Source organism: Pongo pygmaeus, chromosome 11 (genome assembly GCF_028885625.2).
Source record: "Pongo pygmaeus isolate AG05252 chromosome 11, NHGRI_mPonPyg2-v2.0_pri, whole genome shotgun sequence".
Classification (NCBI taxonomy): domain Eukaryota; kingdom Metazoa; phylum Chordata; class Mammalia; order Primates; family Hominidae; genus Pongo; species Pongo pygmaeus.
The window spans coordinates 138,959,670-138,984,875 of record NC_072384.2 but is presented as its reverse complement, the minus strand read 5'-3'; the positions used below and the strand labels follow the sequence as shown (position 1 = coordinate 138,984,875).

Below are 25,206 nucleotides of genomic sequence, written 5' to 3'. Positions count from 1 at the left end.
CACACACGCATATATACACAAACACAGACATGAACATTTTCCCCCTCTAGCTCTGTTCACTGAACCTCCAAAAGCGGCAAACACTCCATTCTCCAATCAAAGGACCCAGGTCTCCTGGGGAAATGGCTGATTCTGGGGCTGGAGCAGGGAAAGAACACGATGAGCCAGAGAGCAAGGAACAGCTCAAAGAATGCTGGGCACAGGCTGAAAGGACACAAAGCCAGCTTGAAGGAGCTCTCCAGAGCCAAATCTGAGGCCATCTGCGCATGAAAATCATGGCAGTAGAGATTACAGCCCACAGCGTCCAACTGGAAGGCACAAGCCCATAATGATACAAACGAATGATTAAACTTAGTGAAGCACAGGGTACTTCCACCGTACAAAGTACTTCCTCCAAAATGCTAGTAATTACAAAGAGAAAAGGAGCGGCTTGACTGCAGAGAAGCTGGCAGACAGCATCCTCATCGAGAGGCCACAGAGAGTGCAGTCAGGAAAAATCTGAAACCTTGAACCACTCAGCAGGACGCGGCAAAGGTAGCACAGCCTCGTTTCTGGAAGGTTTCGGCCCAGGATGCAAAGTCTGACTCTAATCACAAGGAAACACCACACAAACCCAAACCGAGGGCCAGTCAGGAAAATAGCTGTACTGTTCAAAATTGTCAAGGCCAAATCAAGGGAAGAGCACAGACTGTTTGAGACTGAAAGAAACTTACAAAACACCTAACTCATTCTGGACCGGATGCTTCTGCAACAAAAAGCAGCAGAGCCAGAAAGTTCCCACATGGAAGACAGTGGAACACGCTCCACTTTTAATATCACTATCATTAATCTCTGAAGGATCTGAAGTTCCCAAAAGTGTCTTTCACAAGAGAATGTTTTGCCTGCTTCTAAACCCGCTTTTCTTAGAAAGCTAATTTTAAAATTGTTAAAAATATATATTTACTTTAATTGCTTGGTTTGGTTATTACTATTAAAATAACAGCATTATTTTCTATCATTTATTACTGTAAATGAACTCTACTTGTAGTACAATAAAAGCTTTGTTAAGCTACCTAGAAACCTAGTCAGAACCCAAAATACTAATATACAGAAATTACTCCCAAGTTTTAAAAACTAACATGATGCATCATGTAAGAGTATAGATAAGTCTATTTTATTTACAAAGTATTTATTAATGGCCAGGCGCAGTGGCTCACACCTGTAATCCCAGCACTCTGGGAGGCCGAGGCAGGTGGATCACCTGAGGTAAGGAGTTCAAGACCAACCTGGCCAACATGGTGAAACTCTGTCTCTACTAAAAATAAAAAAAAATTAACTGGACATGGTGGCAGGCGCCTGTAATCTCAGCTACTAGGGAGGCTGAGGCAGGAAAATTGCTTGACCCTGGGAGGCGGAGGGTGCAGCGAGCCAAGATCACCCCATTGCACTCCAGCCTGGGCAACAAAAGTGAAACTCCGTCTCAAAAAAAAAAAAAATTATTAATAACAATATCTAAAATAAATGTATTTCTACTTTATTTTCATTTTTTTCTTTAAGGGATTTAAGAATATTCCTGAAAATATAAAACTTACATAGAGCAAAGCCTGGTATAACACAAGCCCTTCACTAAGTGAATGTCAGTCCTGCCCTCTGTGACAAGCATTGTAAGTACTATCAACAGGCTTTATTAGTCTAAAAGGGGTCACATCTGGGGATGGAGGAAATCTACTGGCCAGAAGAAACTGTACGGAGATTTCAATCAGAAAAACCTTAATAATATTCCAATATGAAAAATTATATATGCATCACTGCTATAAATAGGAAATCGAAGCATTTTAATGCCAAAAATTTTAGTTTTTCTTTACTCTAAAATATCCCCTATAATCCATACCCTGGAGAAAAGTAATAAAGTTGTGCCATTGTTTCGTCCATTTCAGCCCTCCTGAGCCTGCTTTACCCACATTAAATTAAAAACTCAATAAAACCTAATTCATTCAGCCAAGTCCTGTTCCTCTAGTGATAGCTCTTCACTGGAAGCTGCTTTTCAGGTCAGAAACAGACAGCAAGGAATAATAGATGGGAACTAAAAAATACATGTGTCTCACAACAGTAAGCACAAGTGAATATGTTTTGGAAAGGACAAAAATAGTAACGAAGACTTTTTAAAAACACAAATTTCCCTTTTTTTTCAAAGGGAAGCTGAAGAAATATGCAATTTAAGGATTAAAATCATCCTCGAAATAAGTTGCTCCAAAAAAAGAAGCTCAACGCGCCCACCCGACACTGAGACAGGGAAGCACATGCTCTGGGCCCGGGGCATGCTAGAGCTGCGCGTGCTGCTCCCTCCTGTGGTCAGAACCTGTGCTTTGGGGCTAGATAAGAGTTTGGATCCAAGCTCTGGAGTGCAAGGCCTTGGGCGAGGGACTCAGACTCTCCTAAGCCTCAATTTCCTCAGCAGTGAGTTGTGGTGCAGGTGCAGGAGGCCATGCGTGGGAAGCCCTGCACAGAGAGGGCTCGGTGGCGCAGGCTGTCGGTCCCACTGCGGTCTCTCCCGCGTCCCACAGTCTCTCTGAGACAGCTCAGTCCCATGAGGAGCAAGAGCTGTCACAGCCACCGCCACCGCCACATGCTAAGGGGACCCCAGCCCATGCCAAGCGCGCACCAAAGGCCCAAGCCCACTCACTCAGCTAGGTCGTTTCTAAACCATTCCTTTCAAGGCCTAATGACTAACAGATTTTAACAATTTCATGATGTCTCACTGGGTAGCTTCTAAAGTCTTCACACCTCTTCAAACTAGTGAGATCCACATCTTCAGTCTTCTGTTGCAGGGTGCTGAGGCTTCCAGAACTTGTGCCACATCCCCTTCGATTTCTCTACTTACTGCTCTTCAGATACCTCCTACACTTCTCTCCACTGAGCTGGGGTATTGTTTAGTAGTCAATTTGACTAAATTCTATTTAATTCTAATCCTTATCTACTAATTTTCTTTTCTTTTCTTTTCTTTTTTTTTTTTTTTTTTGAGACAGAGTCTTGCTTTGTTGCCCAGGCTGGAGTGCAGTGGTGTGATCTCAGCTCACTGCAACTTCTGCCTCCCGGGTTCAGGCGATTCTCCTGCCTCAGCCTCCTGAGTAGCTGGGATTACAGGCACGTGCCACCACGCCCGGCTAATTTTTGTGTATATTTAGTAGAGATGGGGTTTCACCTTGTTAGCCAGGATGGTCTCGATCTCTTGACCTAGTGATCTGCCCACCTCGGCCTCCCAAAGTGCTGGGATTACAGGTGTGAGCCACCACGCCCAGCCTCCACTAATTTTCATCCTGGGGCTAACATAACATCATTCCCTCATATATCCATTAACGTGTCACAGTGAGTGTATTTAAACACCATGGTCTACACTACTTAGAAACTGAATGGACATCCAAGGCAGGCTGTCAAAACCAATCAAACTAAAGATTTTTTTTTACGCAAAGCACAGAAAAGGGTACTGGCGAAATTAAGACCAGAAATAACCTATCAGGCCACAATTGACTAAAATCTAAAAAACCGAGGACATAATATGAATTTCAGTGACATTTTCGTAAAAATAAAATCTTTATTGATTATATTATCATTCGCTGAGTAATCATGAACCAGAAGATAATGGGCATATCAATTTGGAAATGTTTGTGACAATACAGCTAAACACATTTTTATAATACAATTTTCTTAGGTCATTTATATGTGTATCTAATTTTTTTTCAGGAAAAGAACTCATATTTTATCCTTATCATGAACTTTGTCTATAGAGAAAAGGCCTATCTCCTCCTACTTATCTTTATAAAGTTCATCTACATGTAATATTTTAATGGCTTCCAAACCATTTTTGTGGTCTATAATACATCCATCGCATATGTTTATAAATATTTTAAATGACATAGCTGGTGCCTGATTTTTCTTTTTTTGAGACGGAGTCTTGCTTTGTCGCCCAGGCTGGAGTGCAGTGGCGCGATCTCTGCTCACTGCAAGCTCCGCTTCCCAGGTTCACGCCATTCTCCTGCCTCAGCCTCCCAGGTAGCTGGGACTACAGGCGCCCGCCACCACTTTGTATTTCTGGTAGAGATGGGAGTTCACCGTATTAGCCAGGATGGTCTCGATCTCCTGACCTTGTGATCTGCCCGCCTCAGCCTCCCAAAGTGCTAGGATTACAGGTGTGAGCCACCGCGCCCAGCCAGTGTCTGATTTTTTATAAGATAATGGGGTGGTAACAAATTTTATATCCAAAACTTAAAATCTCCAGCCTGCATATTGTAAGATACTGCATTCAGAGATTTTACTGGGGAACATAAAACTATCACCTTATTTCTTTAAAAACAAAAACTAAACCTCTAAGAAACAAATAAAAAATCCCACCATATAACCCTTCACGATTAGAATCAATTTCAGTAATTCCCAATTTAACTATTAAAGTCTTACCAACAGAGTATGTCTCTTTTTATTTTTATTTATTTATTTATTTTTATTTTTATTTTTATTTTTTGAGACAGGTCTCACACTATCACCCAGTCTGGAGTGCAGTGGCGCAAGCTTGGCTCACTGCGGCCTCAAACTTGTGGGCTCAAGCCATCCTTCTGCCTCAGCCTCCCGAGTGGCTGGAAACACAGGTATGCACCACCACATCTGATTGTTTTTAATTTTTGTAGAGATGGTGTCTCGCTATGTTGCCCAGGCTGGTCTCTAACTCCTAGGCTCAAGTGATCTGCCTGACTTGGCCTCCCAAGTGCTAGGATTACAGATGTGGGCCACCGCACCTGGCCCATTTTTATTTCTTTAACAACAATTTCAATGGAAACAATATTCCTAGCAAAGGAAAAATCCAATAATACTAGGACCAAAAATATCCAAACTAAAAATACTGTTGTCAGGTGTAGAATTTCAGGTAAGGAGAGATTCTGAATAGCATTTTTCTGAAAGAGTTATAGTATTTGTGATGAAACTGCACCATCTACCTACCAAAAAAAGAAATTTGAGGATCTATTCCCATCACCAAAGTGAAATAATTTAAGACTCAAATCCCTGACTTTCATCAACAATTTAGCTAAATACTATTTGTTACATGCCACTGACTTTAATTAAAACATAACTTGTTCACGGTAAGGTCACTGTATCCATCAAGAGGCATTTCAAGATACAAGAAGTTCTTATATTCCCAAATAAATGCCTCTTTAAGACAGTCATCCATGCTAGTCATTCTAGCAATATTTGCTTGCTTATTACAACTTTCTTTCAGAATGGCAACAAAAAACATATATGCAGGTCAAATTCAATACATGCCCACGTGCTCTCACCAGGACAAGATATGGGTGTGACCTCTAGCAGTCCCAGAACAAGCCATGGTTTACACGATCAAGAAAGTAGAGAAGAGAGCAGTCACAAAACCTTAAAATGAAGAGAGAAGGAAATCTACAAAAAGAAGTACTCCAATAGCTATTTCAAAATAAAAAATTTAAATGAAAAGAAAAAGCATCTAAAAATCATATTTATTAATAATTAGATATAAAATGAAAAAGAGAAAGGGAAGATCATGTAAAAGGAGACTGAAAAATTAGGAGTGAGAAGTATTTAAATACTTTAAAGTGAGTGAACAGTCTTTGAAACTGTTGGCCATTAGCCTAAAGTATCTTCATATATAAACCTTTAGAAAGCGTAAGAAACACCGTAATAAAATGGTTCTTTTGATGGTTTTTCAAAAACTTCTTCATAAACCTGAAGAAAGAAAAAAAAATGCTGGCAGGAGCTACTATCTTACCATTAACAAAGTTTATATTTCCTCTTGAAAAGAGAGCAAAAAAGTCAGGATTATGAAGAAAACGCTTAAAGCAATCTGATTCACATATTTATTCTATAACGTATTATTCAAGTCCATTAGTACAATAAGAAATGGCTTTACTTCCAATGCAACTTCAAAGACAGGCTGGAGAGAGGCCCAGATTACAAATATGCATTTCTTTAGCATTGAAAAAATCCTCCAAAAAAATAAAAAGTATCAAGACTAAGGAAGGGCATACCACAATTTATGTGAAAAGCAGAGAAAACACCTGTTTTGTATTTTTTAATGAGACAGACAGAAAATAAGCAATTACTATGATAATATGTATAAATCGATAATGATGACAAATTCAGCATACATGCTTTGAGGATATATTTTTATTTTTATTTATTTATTTATTTATTTTTTGAGACAGAGTCTCGCTCTGTTGCCCAGGCTGGAATGCAGTGGTGCGGTCTCGGCTCACTGCAACTTCCACCTCCTGGGTTCAAGCAATTATCTTGCCTCAGCCTCCTGAGTAGCTGAAACTACAGGCACACACCACCATGTCCGGCTAATTCCTGTATTTTTAGTAGAGACAGGGTTTTACTATGTTGGCCAGGCTAGTCTTGAACTCCTGACCTCGTGATCTGCCCACCTCAGCCTCCCAAAGTGCTGGGATTACAAGTGTGAGCCACCATACCTGGCCTGAGGATATATTCTTACATTTGCCTCTCTGTGAAATCAACAAGGGTATGTGGAAGCCTGTGCCTGAAGTATGTCTAGAAGTAAGCAGCTTTGCAAGCACTTTGAAACACTTACAAAACTGACCACCAAAAAGGCCACATTAAAAGTCTCATCAATTCCAAATAATCAATTTCATTACATTAGATATTATCATTAAAAAGACTTTAAAAAATCTTTATGTGTAAAAAACTAAAAAAAGAATCCCAACTGCCCATATGTTAAAATTGTAACAAAGTACTTCATATTAAAATTCAAGGAATTTTTAATATTCAATATCAAATTCAATATTCAAGGAATTTAGAAGTCAAGCTTAAAAGGGGCTGTGCAATCTTAAATATATGTAGGTTTAAAATGATAAAGACTCAAAATAAAGGAGCTGTGTGTTTTATTCAAGAGACTAGGAAAAGTCAATGCCCAAAGAAATTAAAAGGAAAAACAGAGTAGAAATTAATCAAATAAAACAAAAGTGAATATCTATAAAACCGAAAGTTGATTCTTTGCTAGAGAGTGTTTATTTTAATAGTTTTTTCAAAGTCTCACCAAGAAATAAAAAGACACAAAATTTTGGGAAGAAAAACTAAGTATAGATAAGATATTTTAAAATCATAAAGCTACTTCAAACATCTTTATGCCATGACTGTAAGACATGAATGAAATAAACAATTTCCTAGAGAAACACTGTGGAAGAGACAGCTGGTCGACCCTGTTTCTGATCTCTGCTTTGGCAAAGCTTCCCGCCACTGTGTGCAGCCCACATGTGAGACGTGTGCTGGGTCCAGGAACCCTCGGCCTCTAGCCAGGGAGGCAGCCTCTTCCACTTACCCATGTGCCTTGCAAGCACTACCATTTTCTGAGCACGGCAGGCACCGAGAAAATCTGACACGTTCTAGTTTGTGATAATGGAATTCCTGATTTCTGGCTATGCAAATGGATGCCTAAAATGGAGATTTCACTTCCTGGTCTCCTTTGTGACTAAGTTCTAGCCAACATAATCTAAGTGGAAGTGCTGTACAGCTTCCCGTAAATATCCTGAAGGAGGAGCGCAGGCCTTCTCCTTCCTCCCTTTTCTCCCTCCTGCTGGCTGGAAGCTGAAGCTATGCTGGCCCGTGAGGCACCCTGAGGAAGGGAGGGCACATCATGCCGTGGAGGAATGAGGCAGAAGGTGTCCGGGTCACTGCCACCTGGATGGCTACCTCTAGACTGACCCATGAGATAAAACACTTCATACCTCATTTAAGCCACTCATGTTTTAGCTTTCTTTTGCTTGCAGGTAAATCTAAACCTAATGGACTCAAACATTAATTACCAAAATAAGTAAGAAAAAGCAGAAAAATGGAATATAACCACTAAGGAAGCTGACTTAGTAAAAAAAAAAAAAAAAATTTTGAAAGGACAGCTAATAACATTAAGATGGTGATACTAAGAAAAGAATGAAAAGAGGAGGAACTAGCAAAGGACAGAGAGAAGGGGGACTGGCCTGGCAGGAGGGGTACCAGAGGAGAGTACTGTCCTGGAGGCCACGCCAAGGAGGGAGGGAGTGGCCAACAGCATCAAAGTGCTGTCGCAGGACACAGACGTAACCAGCAGATATAACAACTGAGAGGTCAGGTGACCCTGCCGAGGGCAACTCAGGCAACTTGGACGAAGGTGGAGAGCCAGCAGCCTCCCTGGAATGGGGTTAGGAGACAGTGGGAAGAGGTAGATTGTAGACAGCAAAAGGTAAGCGATTATTCTAAGGCGTTCTGCTACAAAGACAGGCAAGGCAATGGAGTGGAAGTTAGTGGTAAAAGTCAAGTCAAGAGAAGATCAATACGATTCCAATCAAAATCACAACAGGGTTTTTCATGGAACCACACAAACTGATCCCACAATTATATAAAGCCATAAAGACTTACGCACAATCAAGACCACCCGGAGAGTGGGGGAGGAGTGGAGGAACATTTAGAAAGGCTTTCCCAGAGGTAAAACCATAGTGCTGAAACAAGGAGAGACACAGCAGAGCCCGGAAACACGTGGCACCTGGGCTCCCTAGAGAGGTGGGGGTACAAAGGCAGGGTAAGGAAGCCTAGGCTGGCTACCACACAGCAGAAAATCACACTTCCAGACCACGCAGAGACCTAGAGACGAAAAAGAAAACTAAACTAGAGACTACCTTTACAACCAGGATAGGACAGCTTTTTCAGACAAATCAAAAATAAAGCATAACTGCACCTTAAACTCTTGGCCAAAACAAAAAGAAAAAAAAATAAATAATGTATAAAGAAAAAGGCTGTTTAAATTTTACATCAAAATAGAAAAGTTTGGCCAGGTGCAGTGGCTCACTTTGGGAGGCCAAGGCAGAAGGATGGCTTGAGCCTAGGAGATCAAGACCAGCCTGGCTAACAGGGCAAAACCCCCTACAAAAAATACAAAAATTAGCCAGGTGTGGTAGCGTGTGCCTATAGTCCCAGCTACTTGGGAGACTGAGGTGGGAGGATCACTTGAGCCTGGGAGGGAGAGGTTGCAGTGAGCTGAGATTCAGACCACTGCACTCCAGCCTAGACAACAGAGCCAGACTCTTGTCTCAAAAAAAAAAAAAAAAAAAAAGTTTTTTAAATAAAAAGGCAAAGTCAGACAAGTGATAGACTGGAAAAATATTTACAACATATGAGACACAAGGGTGTCATTATATATTATATATACAACCATAGGATAGATATTCAACATCATTAGCCATTAAGGAAATGCAAATTACAACTATGAAAAAAAAATTTTTTTGAGACGGAATCTCACTCTGTCCCCCAGGCTGGAGGGCAGTGGCGCGATCTCGGCTCACTGCAACCTCTACCTCCTGGGTTCAAGCGATTCTCCTGCCTCAGCCTCCTGAGTGCTGGGACTACAGCCGTGTGCCACCATGCCCAGCTAATTTTTTTGTATTTTTAATAGAGACAAAGTTTCATCATATTAGCCAGAATGGTCTCAATCTCCTGACCTCGTGATCTGCCCGCCTCGGCCTCCCAAAGTGCTGGGATTACAGGTGTGAGTCACCACACCCGGCTGAAAAATTTTAAAGTTTGACCGTACCTAGTGCTGACAAGGATGTGAAGGAACTGAAACTCTCATACACTGCTGGTAGGAATGCAAAATGATACAACCACTTTGCAACACAGTTTGGCAACCCTTGTTTTTGTTTTTTTGTAGAGATAGGGTCTCCCTATGTTGCACAGGCTGGTCTTAAAATCCTGGCTTCAAGTGCCTCACACTTTCGCCTCCCAGAGGGCTGGGATTACAGGTGTGAGCCACAGCACCCAGCCCTATGGTCTGGCAGTTTCGGAAAAAGTTAAGCACACACTTACCGTATGCCTCAGCAGTCCCACTTCTAGGTACAACAGTCCTATCCCCACCCATAGTTTCACTTTCTGCAGTTTCAGTTACCTGCAGTCTGAAAATATTAAATGGAAAATTCCAGAAATAAACAATTCATTCATAAGTTTTCAATTGCATACCATTCTGAGTAGGGTGATCAAATCTTGCACAGTTCTGCCGAGGGCATAAATAATCCCTCTGTCCAGTATATATACACACTGTACACACCATCCACCTGTTAGTCACTTAGTAGCCCTCTCAGTTATCAGATAGTCTAGACTGTGGCAGTATCCCAGTGCTTGTGTTAAAGTAACCCTTATTTTATTTAACAATGGCCCCTAAGTACAAGGGAGTGGTGCTGACATATTGTTAAAATTGTTCTGTTTAATATCAGTTATTGTCCATCTCTTACTGAACCTAATTCATAAAGTAAACTTTATCATCAGAACGTATCATGAAAAAACATGGTATATACAGGGTTTGGTACTATCCACAGTCTCAGGCATCCGCTAGGGGTCATGCAACATACTGCCTGCAAATAAGAGGGGTTCTACTGTATTGACAAAACATAATGAAAGTATCTGTCAAAACAAAGACTTGAACATGAATGTTCACAGCAGCTTTAGTTATAATAGTCCAAACTAGAAGCAACTCAAATGTTCATCAACTGATACATGGATGAACACACTGTGGTATATCCATACAATGGAATACTACTTAGCAATAAAAATGAATAAACTATGGATACATGCTGCAACAACATGGATAAATCTCGGAATAATTATGCTGAGTAAAAACGGCCATACTGAAAAAAAAAACCTCAAAAGAGTGCACATCACATGATTCCATTTAAACACAATTCTAGGAAATGCAAACTAAAGCACAGTAAACCAGAGCAGAGGGGTGGCTGCTGGGGGTGGGGCGTGGGGAATGGGGAACACGGAGATGGGCTGGAGGATGGGTTCACCAAGGGCACATGACACTGTGGAGGATGATGCGTGTGTTCACTATCTTGATTGTCATTGGCACCGATGTTTGGAAACAGACGTTCATTCTACTGGGAGAATAAATTGGTGCAGCCACTTTGAGGAGGAAAGTGGCCTATCTGGTGAAACTAAAGATTTGTGTACTTCCTGGCACAGCACTTCTAAGCCTGGGCATAGCCCCCAAAGCCAAAATCAGTCAACTATAGCCCACAGCCTGGACCTTGTTTTTGTAAAGTACGTTTTATTGAACACAGCCACACATGCTCATTTACATGGTCTAATGCTGTGGCTGCATTCATGCGACATCGGCAGAATTCAATAGTTGCAAGAGACCATCTGGCTCAAAAAGCCTGAAGTATTTGTATCCGACCCTTTCCAGAGAGTGGCCTGGTTCCTGCTGGAAGAGACACTGGCTCTTGAACGCTAGGAGGCATGCAGAGGACCCATGGAAGCATTGTTTATGAAAGGAAATGGCTGAGAAACCTAAATGTCCATCAATAGAGTAATTAATAAGCAAATAATGGACTATAAGGCTTCAATTAAAATGAATAAACTACATCTATATGTATCAAAACATGAGAGAGAGAAACATGCTGCATGAAGAAAGCAACCTGCATAACAGATCAACACTAAGGTGACATTAGAAACTCACAAAACAACAAGAGGCACATCCAAAGTAGAGATACACACCAAGTTCATCCTGGGGACTGCCCTCGGGGGAACAGGACTGGGGCAGGGGGAAAAACAACTTTGGCTCTTCCTACATGTTTTTTTTTGAGACAGTCTTGCTCTGTCATCCAGGCTGGAGTGCAGCGGTGCAATCACAGCTCACTGCAACCTCTACTTCCTGGGCTCAAGCGATTCTCGTGCTTCAGCCTCTTGAGTAGCTGGGACTACAAGTGTGCGCCACCATGCCCAGCTAATTTTTGTATTCTTAGTAGAGAGGGGATTGGCCATGTTGGCCAGGCTGATCTCAAACTCATGGCCTCAAGCAATCCGGCCACCTCGGCTTCCTAAAGTGCTGGGATTACAGGTGTAAGTCACTGTGCCTGGCCACATTTTTATTTATTAAAAAAAAAAAAAATGTAGCAGGAGAATGGCGTGAACCCGGGAGGCGGAGCTTGCAGTGAGCCGAGATCGCGCCACTGCACTCCAGCCTGGGCGACAGAGCGAGATTCCGACTCAAAAAAAAAAAAAAAGTAACAAAAATGTTTTAAGAAGACCAAGTTAAATTTAAGTCTGATGTTTATCAATATCCTAAAGAAAATCACACAGACACTTGCTGATTTTCCCCTAACTGTAACATACATCACCCTTGACTTTGAAGTTCTCACTAACCACTCTTTTTCAAAGCAGCAGATGTTCACCAAAAAAGGACACTTTTCCTTTTATCTTCTAAAGCCAAAAGATTTACCAATCTGAAATAATTTACTCTTCCGAGGATACTTTGAAACACAATCCTAATATGCTTTGCGTAAAAATCATAGCTATAAAATTTAAACCAATGGATGCTTCAAAGGTGACCTCCACTAGGAGCCTGGAGGGACACATTCAGGGTTTTCGACTGGGTCTCAGAAATACCACCAGGGACACCAGGACAACCCCTCACGCATACAGAAAGGACTATAATGTATTAACATTCCATCAGTGAAAAAACAAACTGCAGAAGGCATTTCTCCTTTCAGCAAGACAAACAGTGGTGCTGTCAGCAAAGCCTCCACCAACAACATTCTCCAGTTATTATTGTTAAAAGGGCTCCCTCTACTGTTAGTCTCAATTGTACAGTTCTCATTGGCTATTTCAGGCCCTAGCTTCGTGACAAACTAGGACATGTTAAGCAGAATTATCTAAAACAACCGTTAATTCAGCTGGGGAAAAATACATATATGTGTGCATGTGTGTGTATGTGTGTGTGCACACATCCCTATACATAAAGCTTTTTCAAATTGTTGAGTTATTAGGCTAACTATCCAAGAAACTTCTGTTTAAAAGAAAAAAAAAATTCTTCTTCCTCTTTAAAGTGACTGTAAGAGAAACCTGGCTGTGGCATTTGAGACACACCCTGTTGGCCCACAGGTGCCCGCCCCAGTGGTCATGTGCCCAAGGAAAGGGTAGTGGCTGGCAAGAGGCCATAGGTCCCAACAGAAGCACATCACACATGTGTGAGGGGGACTGCAGGGAACCAGGTACAATAGAACACATATTTTTTAAAAAAAACTAAAAACATTCCCGGCCGGGCGCGGTGGCTCACGCCTGTAATCCCAGCACTTTGGGAGGCCAAGGTGGTTGGATCACGAGGGAGATCGAGACCATCCTGGCTAACACGGTGAAACCCCGTATCTACTAAAAATACAAAAAAAAATTAGTCGGGTGTGGTGGCGGGCACCTGTAGTCCCAGCTACGCGGGAGGCTGAGGCAGGAGAATGGCGTGAACCCGGGAGGCGGAGCTTGCAGTGAGCCGAGATCACGCCACTGCTCTCCAGACTGGGTGACAGAGCGAGACTCCATCTCAAAAAAAAGAAAAAAAAAAAACATTCCCAGCCTCTTACTTTGCAATCAGCCAGGATCAGGCAGCCAGCCTCTCAGTCTGCAAACAGGACCTGGGAGAAGGGACGGGCAAGGCCAGAAGAGGAGAGTCAGGGAGTCAGAGCCCAACAGGCCTTTGACTCTTGGCTCCTGAGCTCCCCAAGTAAGCCGCTACCCCCTCCCAAGACGGGGCTGGATACCAGGCCAGGGAAGCAGCCCCACAGAGAAAGTCTCACACTTTATATCCTCCCAACTGGCAGGAGGGAGGAATGGCTTTTTTTTTTTTTTTTTTTTTTTTCTTTCTGAGGCAGGGTCTCACTCCGTCACCCAGGCTGGAGTGCTGTGTGGCACAATCTCAATCCACCACAACCTCCACCTCCCGGGTTCAAGCGATTCTCCTGCCTTAGCCCCCCAAGTAGCTGGGACTACAGGCATGTGCCACCACACTCGGCTAATTTTTGTATTGTTCGTAAAGACAGGGTTTCACCATGTTGCCCAGGCTGGTCTCGAGCTCCTGGACTCAGGTAATCTGTCTGCGCTGGCCTCCCAAAGTGCTGGGATTGCAGGCGTGAGCCACCATGCCTGGCCAGGAATGGCATTTAAATATGCAAACAGACATCACTGATAATGGTAATATTTGAAAGATGCTCTAATTTGTAAAAGTCTGTAAATGCATGAAACAGACTGCTAAAATGCCAGTGTTTATGGAAATCATTCCATTACCTTCTCCCCAGGTTTGGGTGACTGCTGCAATTTCTCATAATCTTTCTTCGTCTCCAAAATTTTTTTCACAAGTCCACCTGTTGAAAAATCAGTGATTTTATGTTAAAAGTTTATTCTCTACCCCAAAAACCTATTCTAAATGGGTGGGATGGTGGGAAAAACACTAAGTTTTTATCCTATCTCTTTTTATGCTGAAACAGTTTCAAATCTTTATTTGTTAAGGAGATAGTACACAAGAGTGATAGACAGCTGGTAGTGGAAATTATCACATTTCAAAGTGTTTCAGGGAAATCAGCTCCTTGAAAAGTAAAAAGCTTTAGAAATGAAATAGATTTTCTATTTTCAAAGATTAAGAAGGAATATAGATTGACATCCAAAAATATAGCCATCTATTACAAACAGAAATAACAAGAAATGCTTCTAAGTACGGATACTTCTTTTACACTGGGGCAAGACTATTCCATTTCTTTCAGAATTTACTCATGGGATAAATATCATGTGAAGTTTTTTGGAATAGTGTTTCACCCAAGCATACATCAGCCCGAGGCTGACTGAATAAACGAGGGTACGTCCACACGGTGGAGGACGATGTGGCTGTGAAGAGAAATGAGGATGGTTTCTCTGCATTGCTGCAGAATGAAAGCCTGCATCTACTGTCAAATTAAAAAGAAGAGCGAGATGGAAATAAGTGTAGGTATCAGTAAATACACATGCACATGCCTATGCATTTATTTATTTGTTTGTTTTTCAAATGTAAGTATAAGCCCTATTTTACTGTTACCTACAGGCAGAGGGAGAGTAGAGGGTAGAGGAGACAGGGCGAGTAGAGGGTAGAGGAGACGGGTCAAAGCCCCACATTTCTGATTATACCTGGTTTTGTACATCTGACCTTAAAATCATGTGAGTTATCTTACATTAAAAAGGTAAACACTAATGCCTAAAGGTTGAATGCAAAATGAAATAAACTTAGTGATATCCAATTGGCAAGCACACGCCACCAGAGAAGAATTGTTTCACAACTTTAAAACAGGGTAACTGACTGTACATCCCTAATAGGATATACCCAACAAACAGGCAGACACACCTACCAAAAAAAAAAAAAAAAATCCTTGGGCTGGGCTTGGTGGCTCACACCTGTAATCCCAGCACTTTGGGAGGCCAAGGCAGTGGATCACAAGGTCAGGAGTTTGAGACCAGCCTGGCCAACATGGTGAAACCCCATCTCTACTAAAAATACAAAAAAATAACTGGGTGTGGTGGCGGGCACCTGTAATCCCAGTTACTTGGGAGGCTGAGGCCGGAGAATCCTTTGACCCTGGGAGGCAGAAGTTGCAGTGAGCCAAGATCACGCCACTGCACTTCAGCCTGGGCGACAGGGCGAGACTCCATCTCAAAAATAAATAAATAAATAAATAAAAATAAATAAAATAAAATAAAATCCTTCAGTGTTTCCAGTAATCCTACTGTTGTTAAAAACCAGTGGTGGTGTTGTAAAATTGCTGTGTGAGCATATGAAGGCTCACAAAGCATGGGGACAGCCGCTGTTGCTGGGAGCCAGGCTTTTTGGCATGAGATGGAAAAGATGCATATATAAAACCAAAGAATGCCGGCAAAACCCTACAATCCTAAATCGGAATTGGAAATATCATCACGAAGTCAGAATACACTTTCTTATTTTAAAAAAGTATATCCCTGCTTTTGCAGTGAAAATGCCTGGAAACAAGAAGCAACCCAGAGCAGTAAGCAGCCAGGTGCCTTGGAGAAATGAGGCAATTATGGGGCAGGAAGTACACAAAATAAGCCAGAAACACCTTGTTGTATCAAAAAACAAGGAAGCTAAAGAGTGTACTGGGATGTGTCTAAAGGCCCCCAGAAAATAACTCCAATAGGCTCCCCTGGTCAAATACTGGGCAATCTGAACATTAATAAGAAAAACTGAGATGGGCTGAAATGAAACACATCCACTATGTTAAAAATCCGTGACTAGGCTGGGCACAGTGGCCCATGCCTGTAATTCCAGCACTTTGGGAGGCCAAGGCGGGTGGATCACTTGAGGTCAGAAATTGGAGACCAGCCTGGCCAATGTAGCAAAAACCTGTCTCTACTAAAAATACAAAAATTGGCCAGGCATAGTGGTGCACGCCTGTAGTCCCAGCTACTTGTGAGGCTGAGGCATGAGAATCGCTTCAACCCGGGAGGCAGAGGTTGCAGTAAGTTGAGATCGTACCACTGAACTCCAGCCTGGGTGACAGAGCAAGACTCCACCTCAAATAAAAAACAGTGGCTTCATATAGATACCAAAAAAAAAACCCCAAACCCCCAAAACCAATAAGCCCTCGTTACTCACCTGTGATAGGTGCCAGGAAACAAAGTCATATTGTGAGAACAGATCTATAAAGGAAAGTACTCAGCCTGCCTCTTCTGCAGAAACTGTGCTCCAGGATACTCAAACCCTGGTGCGGGGAATGGGGTTTGCACTACTGAGTTGTCCAGCTAGAAAACCAACAATAACATTCCAGAACTAGACTTGTAAAGGACCTCAGAGATCATCTACTTCCACAATCTAATCGTACGGATGAGACAAGACATCATCTGCAGGACAGTTGCCAGTGAGTTTCTAGCTCCCAACAGTGCCCTCCCCCTCCTCTAAGGATGAGAGTAGCAGCCATCGCCTTAAGAGTAATCCATGCCCGCAGGGTCTTATGTACCACCAGTGTGATCCTGCCAGTGTGACCCAGACCAGAACCTGGCACACAACAGTCCCTTGCACTGGATCCTTCCAGGCACACGTGGAGAAGGTGCGTGAGCACACACACATGGACACGCATGCACACTCATGCCCAGGACTCACCATGCTTCTCCTCTTCTAGTTCCACTGCTGTTACCTGAGCAGGAAAGGAAGGGGGAAAAAGAAGATTCAGGCTTGTTGAATTCTAAAGATCATGCTTCTGTGGATCTCAAAAAAAGAACAACAAAATTAACGAAGGTAGAAAACTAACTGAAAAATTACATGACGTTTTTGTCTACATAAATCTAAAAGCTAGAATATTAATCTCAATGTAGGTAAAACATTATTATTAAAAAACACCATATTTCGGTTAACTAACCATTTCAATTTCTGACATTTCAGAGAGCTGAGGGGCAGCTTCCACCACAAATTGATCATCCTCTTCATTGTCAGAATTGTGTGACTCTATAATCACATTTGAGACGGTTTTACCACTCCCTGACCTAAATAAAAAGAAATTAGATTAAATTAGAAATGCTCTATCAGTTACACGTTTTCATCAATCCCAAGCATCTGAAACTGTGTCAGAGGTCGGCAGAGAGGAATCTAATCACCAACAATCTCTAGAACAGCATCTCAAGCTACCCGCTGAAGCTAAGATGGACTGTCTGCAAACAGTGTCCTCTGCAAGCCCTCCAGGCCTGAGTCCCTGTGAGCCTCGCCCTCCACCCCCACCCAGCTTCCCCACGTCCCTGTGCCGCCCAGGCCTCCTGGTCCACACCTGGCCTCCCGTCCCCACAGCCTCACCATGCCCTCTACTGGACAAAGAGCCTCAGGGCCTCCGCCTCTCCCCTGACTGCACTCTCAGTGACACCAGCCCTTCACCTGCTGCTTTCTACCTGGAGGCGCTTATTGCCCCGGGTCACAAACCTCAGGGCAGGGGCCACACTGGGGTCCCACTGGCCAGGGCTGACCCCAGACCTCTCTTCACACAGCCAGCTAGAGGCCCCTCATTCAACTCCTAGTCACGGTGGCTGCCCTATGTCCCGCTCAGCACCACGTACACACTGCGCTCCACCCAGGTCCCACATCATTCTGGGCAAGTCAGCATCCAACAGCCTGGCCCTCCAGCCCCAGACCTTGTCCTCCTTGGTGACAGCCTTCACCCAAGGGCTCTCTCATGCTCTCCACGGCCAGCCACTAGAACTGCCCCACCTACAGCTCCTCCTCACTCAGGCCACCGTCAGCTCACTCTGTACAAATGTGAGCCCCAGACCCAAACACTCTACGGGCTCCTTGATGGCCCCTCCTGCCTTTGTTTCTTCCCTACACACTCATGCTTTAAGCAATCACCTAACTCCCCTGCCCCATTATCACAGTGCTGCATGCGTGCACATGCACACACACACACACGCATACACACAAGCACACGCATGCACACACACACACACACACACCAAAACCCTCCCTTGCTTCAGTGCCATGCACAAGGTCCAGAGGGAATCTAGACACTTGGGAACGAGATCTTAAAATAACACCCATTGCCCCAAACATCCTTGACTTCCTCAACTGCGTCCTTGAGACACTCAACAACTACCTGTGTGGCTCCACCAGGATCAACCTCACTTCGTACCCGCTGCTCTGTCAGTACCAGGAAGTCCAGGCTCCCGTCCCTCGTCTCTCGTGCTCCCAGCACACCCTCACTGTGGTCCACGTCCCACCTCCCCAACACCTGCGCCCCTGTGCCTGCCCTGATGGGCAGTCCCTCTCTGTCCCACCTTGCTCTCCAGGACACAGCTTCCCCACAGCCCTCAGCTGCAGCTGCTGCTCCTCCCACCGGCCTCTTGTCACAGGCCCAGAGGGAAGGTCAGTAATTTCCTTATGCTTGCTTCGGCTTCCAGATCATTCTCCCTAAAAACTGCCAACTTTAAATCTTGTCACCCTCGACCCCATCATTGCTGCCATCAGCTGCCAACCCGTGGTCCCACCCGGTCCTCCTGGACCTGCCACTCTCGCCAACAGTGCTCCTGTCTTAACTTGTGATTTCAAGTCTTGAGAAATGATCCTTCCCAAATCCTGGCCTTGGGTCCCTGAACCCTGCTGGGATGATCCCACCTCCCACACTTGACACCCACTCCCAGGGGCACCCCTGTCACTACCACTAACAGCAAGCCCCAATCTCAAATCTGAGCGCCCCACTCCTTTACCACCACTATCTATCTTCCCAGCTCACGGCCCTAGGACCTGACTCCGACAATCCTTCTACCCGTGCAGCACCTTCAGCCTCTCAATCCTAACGCCTCCTCCTGACCTTCACCGAGGGCTCCTCCTTCACTCACTGGCAGAAATCCCACACTGGTCATGACCGTGGCGCTTCCACATACTCCTATTCCTTCCCTTCTCTCTCGGTGCACTTGCTTGGCACAGCCGAGCCCTGTTTAATACAGCCTGTGCCCCCGTGCCTGTAGGTGTGACCAACTGCGGCTGCAGAACAGGCCCCGCCATACCATCTCCTGTCTCTTTACGCCCAAGTCCGCCAGATGCTGCCCCGAAGTCAGCTGTCAGCCACGGCCTCCGCCCAGGCACTATGGACAGGCAGCCCATCCTCCTTTGTGGTGGAGACTGTCCTGTGCATTGCAGGAGGTTCAGCAACTGCCCTGCCCTAACCCCTCCCCTTCATCAGAACACCAGAAAATGTCTCCAGATCATGGCGCAGTGTCCCCAAAGGAGGGTCACCCCTAGAGGAACACCTCTGCTCCAGTCTCTTCACTAGCCCACTCTCGTGCACAGCAACTTCACCCAGCCCCTCTCTCCTCTGACACTCCTCTTCCCTCAGACCCTCTTACGGCTCATGAGAAAAACAAGTACCAGAAAATCACCTTAAGAATCTGCATCACACCATGTGCCGACTACACCTCGGCGCCCGTTCCCACACCCACACGGGAACTCTGCTCCACCAAACCCCTATCCCACGTCGCCTATGTCATCAATTTCCCCTCTCCACTGGATCATTCCCATCATCAGAAAAATAATAACTCCCCTTGACACCACCTTTCCCACTTTCTAGTCTTATTCCTTTGCTTCTCTTTGTGGCAAAACTCCTAGAAAAACACATCTACTCCTGCCTCCTATTCCTGCCTCTTATTTGATCTGAAACCCACTCTGATCCATCCTATCTGTTGTTTGTCTTTATATTGCTTATGACTTTTTTTTTTTTTTAATATAGTCTCGCTCTGTCGCCCAGGTTGGAGTACAGCAGTGCAATCTCAGCTCATTATAACCTCCACCTCCCAGGTTCAAGTGATTCTCCTGCCTCAGCCTCCTGAGTAGCTGAGACTACAAGCACATGCCACCACGCCCGGCTAACTTTTGTATTTTTAGTAGAGACGGGGGTTTCACCACATTGGCCAGGCTGGTCTCAAACTCCTGACCTCAAGCGATCCGCCCGCCTCAGCCTCCCAAAATGTTGGGATTACAGGCTTGAGCGACCAGGCCCAGCCTGCTTATAACATTTTGATCACCTTCTATTTTTAATTTTTCTGCAATTAAGCCCCTAATTTTTCCCCCTATTTTTTCCTAATTCCCCTATTGTTTTCACGCTTAGAAAGTCTTCAATCTAGGGGTCAGAGAAATGCAGTCCAACATTTTCCCACAGATGTGAAGATGTAATTTTACATGTATGCATGGTTTTTCTCTTTCATCCATCTGACATGTCTGTTGGCCTATGGTGTGAGGCGAGGGTCTACCCTCACTTTTTGTTCCTCAATAGCACGTTTCCAGCACCATGTGCTGCTTCCCTCCCCTTTCTCTTAGCGGAGGCACCATGCCCACTGGAGAACACACTGTGTGGCTGGAACTGCCCTGCTGAGCCAGCCTTACCTATCCATTGGTAGCGCCTCCGCGCTGTCTTGCCGTTTGACCCGGGGAGGGGCTGGTCTTGCACTCCCAGGCCGAGGAATTCTTCTAAACCCAAATATTGGAAAACCAAAAAAGGAGATGAAAGGCTTATACATTTCAAACTGGAAAAGAAAGCCCAGGTGAATGTTAACTCTCATCTCCAGGCCATAATCAATGTGCTAGTTAGGACGTGCTACTCTGCAGAAGAGGAGGAATGTCCCAGTAACCCGACCAACCAGAAAGTGTCCATCTTTCCACTTGTATTTTCAGTAATTTCAAAATACCAACAACCATCACTAATCAAAACATCACATAATTCAGCTATAATTTTGAATTCCCCTAAATCTCCAAAATATTATATCACTATATAGTGATATAACTCCGGTACAGAAAACTGATATACTTCTTGTATTCTTTGTATAAGTAATTCCTCATAAGTTAGCTCAGGCACTAAATAAATAGCAACAAGCAGAAAGAGAAGCACAGCAGTGTCCTAGGTGTGATCACTCTGCTGAGGGAAAGGGATTCAAAGCACACAGACCTGATGTTGGATGAAAGCTCATTAGGAATTTCTGGAGTCTCTGGCACCTCAGACTTATCTTGGCCAGCAGGTCCAACATCTCCTTCTAAACAAATGACAATCAATTAGCAATTCACAAAGGAAAAAACACACCGATAACTATTTGAAAATACTATTTGCATCTGTATTTGCAGTTATTTGCAATCAAATACATTTGTAATTGCAAATACAAATGAGCAATTTTTCCATCAATCATGTTGATGAAGAGAAAACCGATGTCTGATATCTAAACTCGGTGAAGATTTGGGAAAATGGGCACACTCAAACCCAGGGAATACAAACTGGTTCAATTACTTCAGAAATAAAATTAAAAAGGCAGGCCGATCAACTCAGTACTTAAAGGAAATACAACCCAAGAGGAGAAATGGACACACGTCAAGATGTTCACCCATCGTCATTGATAATACTGACAATCAATCAGTAACTAAGTAAATTATGGTACAGTCACATGCCAGCCCCCTTTTGTGTGAAACAATCCAGTACAGTAATATATCTAACAATTATATACATATGCATATTATATATATATATATACACACACACATATATACAGGGTTCTAGAAGAATATTCATTTAAGTTATAAGCAGTAGAATTACCAGTGCTTTTAATTTTTGTTCTTTTTTTTTTTGCATTTTTAAATTTTTCTACATCGGTATGTACCATATTATGTTTATAATCTGAACAAAGTTTTATTCATTTTGATAAAAAGAATTAATCAGTAAATAACAAGGCCTAAACTATTACGACAAGTTTATTCCACTATTTAAAGTAAAAGGAATTAACACTTCAGAAAATAGTCAGAATTTGAATATTAGAAATATATTTTATATTCTGGAAAAAAATCCTGAAATGTATTCTTTTCAAACTTAAAACATATAAATTAAATTAGGGTAGTTGGCCAGGCACAGTGGCTCACTCCTGTAATCCCAGCACTTTGGGAGGCTGAGGCAGGTGGATCACCCGAGGTTGGGAGTTCGAGACCAGCTTGACCAACACAGAGAAACCCCGTCTCTACTAAAAATACAAAATTAGCCGGGCGTGGTGGCACATGCCTGTAATCCCAGCTACTCGGGAGGCTAAGGCAGGAGAATTGCTTGAACCCAGGAGGCAGAGGTTGTGGTGAACCGAGATTGTGCCATTGCACTCCAGCCTGGGCAACAAGAGTGAAACTCCGTCTCAAAAAATAAATAAATAAATAAATAAATAAATTAGAGTAGTTACGATCTTTTTCCATAAAATAAGTTACTTTCACTAATGCACTTTATAAAGCATGAATCTGAGAGTCCACATTTACATTCACACACATGCATAGAATTGATATGACACACAGGTATCGTATCTAAGGCCATTCCTCACCTGCATCACTGGTGGAGTCACCTAAAAAAAAAGCACATCAGAAAAATTAGCTTTTGTGTAAGTCAACCTCAATATATTAAATGATGAGAACAGAATTAGAGGAAAAACACATTGTACATAATTTTGGATGTCTGCTAAGAAAAAAAGGTCATTTCCTCATAGCCGCTTTTCTAATGTCCCTATTGCCATTTTGTTTTATTTTCAAAGATAGAAAAACAAAGAGCAAACAAACTGTGCATCATAAAACAGTACTAAATAGAAACAGGACACAGGGATGTGGAGAAAGCACATCGGAGAGAGGAAGTAAACAAGTTCAGGAGACAAGAATCGACAGAGCCAGAGCCACAGAAAAAGCGCACCCAAATGTGAGGAACGACGCAACAGTCTGAACCTGGCCAACTAAATCCTGGGCCGTTCCAAAGACCGGGAGACAGCCAACAACAGCCCATCTTATAGACATGATTGCTAAGCATTTTTCCATCAGCTCCTGAAAGCAGAAGAAAATCTTCCAGCTCAACACAGGCCCACCTCTGCACCTTCACCCAGGATCCTTTTTCCTCAAGTGCTGTCTTGGGGACAAATGTGACCTAAACAGTCAAAGTAAATGAGCAGCGGCACCACAGGGGTGGGGTGGATTCAAAAACCACAGGTGGGAAATCTCTGTTTCACACTCTTTAAGATGCACGAACGCATTTGCAGAAGAGCGGAAAGCACATGGATTCACATGACAGCCCAGGACACTATACGGGCAGAGAGGAGGCAGCAGGGCCTGATGCAGCCCCTCGTTTAACACGGCCCCGCCTCAGACAGGAACAGTTCATGCAGCCTCGAGAAATCAGCCTGGGTTATTGTGAGGGTCCACACCGAGCAGAGTGAGGAGCACTCCACAGACACCTCTAGCTCGTTTATTCACAGGAGTGCTTTCCGTGAGCATAACAGCCACGAGCTCATTAATGCTGCCCTAAGAGGGTGGCTCTGACAGGGAGAGAAGGGGCCAAGCTTGTGGATCAAGGGGAACCGGGAGGCTCTAGAGGACCCTATTAGTATAGACCTGGGAGCCTCCAGAGGTCACACCCTACCAAGTGCCACAGCACAGGGGGCAGCCTGGCACCCGCCAGGGCCTAGGGGACTGGAGGGCACAGTGGTTAGCAGGGACCTGGAGAATGTAGTTCCAGATAGTGCCACTAGAAGGGCAGTTTCAGAGACCCCAGCATTTTGGGCCAATGGGGGTGGAGGACTCAGCTCAACCCTGGGATGGGACGGCTGGGAACCAAGAGCAGGTGGCAGAAGATCTTTTCCTCATGGCTGTGTGGCCTGGAGCATGTGCTTAGCAGAAACCAGCACTGAGAGTCCTCGTGCGACCTGGGGGCAGGCAGCAGACACAGTTTCAAATCCCCGGGTCTTTCTTCAAAACACCAGGGTGTTGGGAACAGACCCTGGATTAACACAGCACTCAGAAAGGTGCCTGAGAGGTGCAGTTATTCAACCACAAGGCCAATACCCAGAAGGAAAGTCAGCACAGTAAACTCTCTGCCTTTCAATGGATACTTCCAGTCCCCGTTACCCAGAACCCAAGGCACCTGCCACATGGCCCACACCATCCTCCCCGATGCCTGTGCTTCCACGGCGCCAGCGCTCTGCCAGCTCCTGCACTCACAATCTCGTCCCAGGTGACCTAGTCCCCACCCAGGCTCCTGCCATCACCCGGTGCCAGCAACTCTCACAGCTCCTCTCTAGCCTGGGCCTTTCCTCTACGCTCCAGGCCAGCTCCCCCAGCACGTGCCAGCAGCCCTGGAATCCCACCACTTCTCCCTTCCCAGGGCGTCTCCACAGTCCAGGCCTCTCTCTCTTCTCTGGACAATCTTTAACCCTCCCTAATTAACATGGCCACTCTTTAAAATCTAAATATCATTATACTGCTCCTCCTAAAGATATAATTAACCTCCCGCTGCTCTTCCAATAAAGGCTAAACTCCATAAGTTGGCACAGGAACCTGGCTCTGGCCCTTCCTCTGGGCTGAGCCAGCCCTGCTGTAGTCGCATCCCAGCTGGGATCTTGGTTTATACAGTCCCTTCTGCCCTGCAGGCTTTCTGGGCCACCCTCACCAACCAAGGCCCCTCCCGTCCCAGACTGCCACCCCATCAAACAGTTTCGGTTGATCTTCAAGCCTCATCTGCACCAGGAAGGCAGGAGGCCAGCCTGACTTCGCTGGCTCATGCACTCCCAGCCTCAGGGTTGACATGCAGTAGGCCTTCAACAGAAAATTTTCTGTTTGAATGAATCAACAAACATCAGCCCTCCCCTGGCCACACCCCACCCTGCCACTGCCGCCTGCACAAGCCTTGGTTACCTGGGCACTGGCACCCTTGCAGGCCTGTTAGGAGCTCCAAGGCCTCAAAACATAAACATTGAATGGCTATTTTACCAAAGTTTTTTTTAAGGCTGAGAAAATTTATGGTGAAAGTAAAATCTCATTGAGGTTTTAATTCAACACTCAAAGAAAATGACAGACAAAAAAATCATGGTGGCCACAGCACTGTGACCATGAAGTCT

General features: G+C 44.2%; 1 protein-coding gene across 12 annotated transcripts in view; it reads right to left on the bottom strand.

Moving 5' to 3' along the window:
* The window catches only part of TRAF3IP1 (TRAF3 interacting protein 1), a 78,307-nt gene that overhangs the window by 28,699 nt on the left and 24,402 nt on the right, over positions 1-25,206 (bottom strand). For 6 of the 12 annotated variants that reach the window (XM_054478168.2, XM_054478175.2, XM_054478171.2 and 3 more), the window contains 6 exons: positions 22,654-22,674; positions 21,258-21,342; positions 20,699-20,782; positions 17,199-17,322; positions 16,943-16,976; positions 14,092-14,168 (listed from right to left, as the gene is read on the bottom strand). In XM_054478168.2, coding sequence (XP_054334143.1) covers positions 14,092-14,168; positions 16,943-16,976; positions 17,199-17,322; positions 20,699-20,782; positions 21,258-21,342; positions 22,654-22,674 — 425 coding nt within the window. Of the gene's footprint in view, positions 1-9,399; positions 9,933-14,091; positions 14,169-16,942; positions 16,977-17,198; positions 17,323-20,698; positions 20,783-21,257; positions 21,343-22,653; positions 22,675-25,206 lie in introns of those variants that run through there. The other 6 variants (XM_054478180.2, XM_054478170.2, XM_054478177.2 and 3 more) reach the window with 2 other exon arrangements.